This window comes from Hyalella azteca, unplaced genomic scaffold (assembly GCF_000764305.2).
Source record: "Hyalella azteca isolate HAZT.00-mixed unplaced genomic scaffold, Hazt_2.0.2 contig10239, whole genome shotgun sequence".
Taxonomy (NCBI): domain Eukaryota; kingdom Metazoa; phylum Arthropoda; class Malacostraca; order Amphipoda; family Hyalellidae; genus Hyalella; species Hyalella azteca.
The window spans coordinates 1-5,536 of NW_025940285.1; the positions used below are offsets into that span (position 1 = coordinate 1).

General features: G+C 38.3%; 1 protein-coding gene across 1 annotated transcript in view; it reads left to right on the forward strand.

Moving 5' to 3' along the window:
- Window positions 1-2,360: 2,360 nt before the first annotated feature.
- Window positions 2,361-5,536, forward strand: part of LOC108678177 (retinoblastoma-binding protein 5 homolog) — a gene marked incomplete at both ends in the record, with an annotated part of 4,012 nt that continues 836 nt past the window's right edge. Inside the window, 3 exons of the mRNA XM_018166535.1 lie at window positions 2,361-2,559; window positions 4,321-4,438; window positions 4,957-5,262. Coding sequence (XP_018022024.1) covers window positions 2,361-2,559; window positions 4,321-4,438; window positions 4,957-5,262 — 623 coding nt within the window. The remainder of the gene's footprint in view (window positions 2,560-4,320; window positions 4,439-4,956; window positions 5,263-5,536) is intronic.

A 5,536-nucleotide genomic window follows, 5' to 3' on the forward strand; every position in this document is an offset into this window, starting at 1 on the left:
TTGACAAAATTTTTCTATGTTAAATAGTTTTTGAGTTTTGGGGATTTTTGTTAAAAAAACTAAAAGTGGTCAAACTTACCCCGGGAGTCAAAGTAACCCCCTTTTACGATAATAGGGGATGGTTTTGAGTGTTTTTCCTTGAATAACTTCTTACCATGAAACATTTCATAAACGATTCCTTTGTAGATGATGTAGATGTAGAATAAATGACATTTTCTGTGATTTTTAACTGTTTTCTTTTATTTATATGATATTACCTTATCCGTGGACATGCCATTCAGCATTTAAAGCGACCATGTCCACTGCAAGCTTCATATCAGCAGCCATGTAGCATTTCTTCTGTAGCTATGCTTACAGGACGGCTTGTAATTTTGCACCATTTCAATGGGTCAAGTGAATCCACTAAAGCAAAAAAAGATTGTAAAAACATACCGGAAACAAAAGGAATATTTTAGTGACAACCATCATATTTTTGGAGAAAAAATAATAGTTTAGATTAATTACTTTTCATTCTATGTTGCCGGGTGCACAATTCTATCTATGACATTCTAAGCACAATTTTGTGATGACCGATGATTCATTAATATTTTTGAAGTGCAATTTTTTTTGCTAAGCAAGGTAAATGTAATCAAAATTATTTGTTATTTGATTTTTTTGTTAACTGGAGCCTTTGCTAACCAAGGTTCTAATGTAAATGCTTTTTTAGGGGTGTCCCTTATTACCCCATCATGCAGAAATGGCCACCATTTTTTTGGAATGAGCTACACAAATTCTGTCAATTACATTTTACAAACCAACACTTGTGTGCAAATTTTATGTAAGTAAATTTTTAATATGGCAAATATTTTTTTTTGCTACAGACTTTAGCAGAGGTACCACTTTTCCAAAGTCTCACTTTTCACATTTTTTTTGTGGATTTTTTAGAGGTAGTAAATGTATGATTTCTTAACTTGCTTTATGCTACTTAGATAGGAAAAATGTTGAACTTTACGTCACTATTTATGGTTTAGCAGCTAGTAAAAAATTGGTTTAGCTGCTGTAAAATTAGTTTAGCTGCTACAACATTTTACAAAATGTCAGAGGACTGTCCCTTTTTACCCCACCTGTCCCTTATTACCTGTTTTTATCCATGAATTGTTTAAAATATCCTTAATTAGTTTTTTATTCTTTAATTCATTTTGAGTTTATTTTTTATGTCTGGCTCAAGATCAAAACAAAATTATTGACAAAAACATTAAATTCTATTGAATTATATACCTGCTTTGAAATATTAGTCCTTTAAATTTTTGATGATAGAGCAGGTTAGATTAATGTGTCAACAAGCTAAGGCTGGTGTCAGGATAACTTACTATAATTCTTGCAGTAATTTCTTTAATGTTCAAGATCAAGTTTTACTATCATGGTGCAATAGTAATCAGATTTATGATGCTTAGTAATTATTGAAATATTACTTGTAAAAAAAAATCTGTAGCAAAAAAATGTACCATATTAAAAATTTTACTTTTTACTTACATAAAAGTTGCACTCAGGTGTTGGCTTAAAAATGTTGGCGCTAATGATGGCATTAGTGTATCTCATTCCAGAAAAAAATGGCAGCCACTTCCACACAACAGGGTAGTAATGGACACCCCTAAAAATGCATTTACAGTAGAGCTTTGGTTAGCAAATGCTCCAGTTAACAAAAAATTCAATTAGCAACAAAGAATTTTGATTAGATTTACCCTGCTCAGCAAAAAATTTCACTTGACAAAAAAATGTTCATCATCAGTCATTGCCAAACTGTGTATAGGATGCCATAGCTAGAAATGTTCACCAGGCAACATAGAATGAAAATAAATTAACTTGAGCTATGATTTTTTTTTTCAAAAAATATGATGGTTGTCACTAAATCATTCCTTTGTGTTTCAGGTATGTTTTTTTACACTCTTTTTTGTTATAGTGAATTCACTTAACCCAATTAAAATGGTGCAAAATTACAAACCATCCTGTAAGCTTACAGATACAGAAGAAATGCTACATGGCTGCTGATATGAAGCTTGCAGTTGACAAGGTCATTGTTAATGCTCAATGGCATGTCCATGGATTAGGTAATATCACATCAATAATACAGTAATGTATGGCTTTTATTTTGCGTCTTCCACCTTGCAAATAGCATATGGAATTTTTTCAGAGATGCCATATGATAGCCCTTGTAGATACCTTTAAAATAAGCCCAAACTCGTTTATGAAATGTTTCATGGTAAGAAGTTATTAAGGAAAAACCCTCAAAACCATCCCTTATTACCCCATTTGAAGGTAATAATTCTATTGCTCACTAATTCTTTATAAATTCTCCAGTTATTCTCTGCTCTCTTTGGCAGAGACGTTTGGTCAGAACTACCCCGAGGAGTTTGACGGGACTCTTGACTGTGTCTCGTTGGCTGTGACGTGCGCCTTCAACAGACAAGGCGCTCTGCTGGCCGTCGGCTGCAATGACGGACGCATTGTCATCTGGGACTTCCTTACACGAGGCATTGCCAAGATCATCAGTGCCCATGTCCATCCTGTCTGTTCACTCAGGTTATCATTTACTTTATTTCTAAAGTTTGTTTGAAGTTTTCTACACTTTTTCACATCTCATTTATCCTGTCTGCTCACTCAGGTTGTCATTTACTTTATTTCTAAAGTTTGTTTGAAGTTTTCTACACTTTTTTTCATAACTCTTTTGTTCATACCTCAGCCCTTTAATCATTACTTTTTCTCTCTAAAGCTGTTTCAAAAATATTCAAGTTGTTAAGCAATTATGATGAGTAACAATCATAAAATAGTGTTAAATATTTTTTTAATGCTTATTAAAACTTAAATAGTTAGCTATTTTAAATTTGCCATGAATTTTTGTTATAAAGCCAGGTTTCTGAAAGACACAAATAAATTTTAGGTAAAACACCAATAAAAGAATTGAGCCCTGAAGTGGGCATCCATGATGACTCATTCTTTGTCTATGACCGTTTTAAATTTTTTTTTATTTTATGGCCTATTAAACCTGAGGCTTTCACACCTCCAATACATTACATCTAACTGTCTTGACATTGAAATATTTTTGTTCATATTAGAATATTTGTCAGAATCAGACACTAACCAGTTTGCTGCCAATAAATCTTACAAATTTGTGCTATTCTGGCCTCAATCCTAATGCCTTGCCATCTGAGTGTCAGTTATTATTGTTATTATCAATTATTGTTATTGTTTTGTTATTATTATTATCACAACTCAATTGTTATTATCAATTATTGTTATTGGGACAGGTTGCTGTTGAGTTGTGTATATGATTGCATCTGCCTAGATATGCTCAAACTGAATTATTTCTTTACTGATTAGAGTTGAAACTTGCTATAGTAGTTCATTATGCCTGAGACTGATAGGTATATTTCTTCCTAGTTATTCCTACTCTTTCTTGATTTTGTTCATGTCTCTTATACAAGGTTTAGTACTTATTTATTTAAGCAGATATTCTCCCCTGATGTTTACTGCGTTGCTTTCAATACCACGTATGTTTTTTGTTATTGTTTACCGTAAAATGGGGTGACTTAGACCATATCTCTTACTTTTTTAGACCATATCTCTTACTAAATAATCACATTGTAAATAGGTATATAAAATATATCTCTCTATTGCATTGTTTCTCATGGCACTTCAAGAGACATCAAGACAATTTTTATAAGGCAAGAACTTATTAAGTAATGCATTTTCTTTAATTAAATATTAAAATGGTCCAAGTCGCCCCAATTTATGGTATTGACTATTAGGTTTTCTGCTATTAACTAGAGTTTATATTTCCTAAGTACAGGTTGCTTGTAGCATGAATTTACCACAGGTTTGTCATGCACCTGCCTGACCTGTTTTCCTGTATACCACACAGCCAGCTGACCTGTTTTCCTGTATGCCACACAGCCAGCTGACCTGTTTTCCTGTATGCCACACAGCCAGCTGACCTGTTTTCCTGTATGCCACACAGCCACCTGACCTGTTCTCCTGTATACCACACAGCCACCTGACCTTTTCTCCTGTATACCACACAGCCACCTGACCTGTTCTCCTGTATGCCACACAGCCACCTGACCTGTTCTCCTGTTTGCCACACAGCCAGCTGACCTGTTTTCCTGTATGCCACACAGCCAGCTGACCTGTTCTCCTGTATACCACACAGCTACTTGACCTGTTCTCCTGTATAACACAGCCACCTGACCTGTTCTCCTGTATACCACACAGCCAGCTGACCTGTTCTCCTGTATATGACCTGTATACCACACAGCCACATGACCTGTCCTGTATACCACACAGCTGGTCCCGCAAAGGACACAAGCTGCTGTCCGTGTCCACCGACAACAACGTGTGCATTTGGGACGTGCTGTCGGGTGACTGCGACGTCAAGTATAGGTTCCCGTCACCCATCATGAAGGTAACAAGCCTCTTTAAATGAGAACAATGTGCTTATATAATATACTGGCCTTATATAGCAACGTGCCTGTATAATGTACCTGCCTTATATAGCAACGTGCCTATATAATGTACCTGCCTTATATAACATGCCTATGTAATGTATCTGCCTTATATAGCAACATGCTTATATAATGTACCTGCCTTATATAGCAACATGCTTATATAGTGTACCTGCCTTATATAGCAACATGCTTATATAATATATATTCCTTATATAAAATGCTTATATTATATACCTACCCACCATATATAACATGCTTATATAATGTATCTGCCTTGTATAGCAATATGCTTAGTCTTCCTATTGAGACCCTCTGCCCCCGGATTTAATAACCCCCCACTCGTCCCCCAAGTTCAGTAGCCCCCTCACTTTAACCCCTTCCCCTACCCTCAAGTGCAGTTCCATCCCCCTCTTGAGCCCTCCACTAGTCCCCCAAGTTCAGTAGCCCACCACTTTAACCCCTTCCCCTCCCCCAGGTACAGTTCCACCCCCGCAATGACAAGCTGTTCATCGTGTGCCCCATGCGACACCCAGTGGTGCTGCTTAACAGCGACGGCACCCACCGCCTCCTCCCCCTAGACGACCCTGCCGACGTCACCCTCGTCGCTTCCTTCGACCGCCGCGGCCAACACGTCTATTGTGGTCGGTGCTGGGTGGTGGCGGGCAGTGGTGGGGACTGTTGGGTGGTGGTGGTCAGTGGTGGGGACTGTTGGGTGGTGGTGGTCAGTGGTGGGGACTGTCGGGTGGTGGTGGTCAGTGGTGGGGACTGTCGGGTGGTGGTGGTCAGTGGTGGGGACTGTTGGGTGATGGTAATCAGTGGTGGGGATTGTTGGGTGATGGTGGTTAGTGGTGGGGACTGTTGGGTGATGGTACCGGTAGTCAGTTGTGGGGACTGCCGGGTGGTGGTGGTCAGTGGTGGAGACTGTCGGGTGATGGTGTCCGAGTGGGGACCGTTGTTGATTAGTGGTGTGGACTGTCGGGTGGTGGCAGTGGAGGCTATTGGGTGGTGGTCAATGGTGGAGGGTGGTGGTAAGTGGGAGTGGGTCTGTGTGGGAG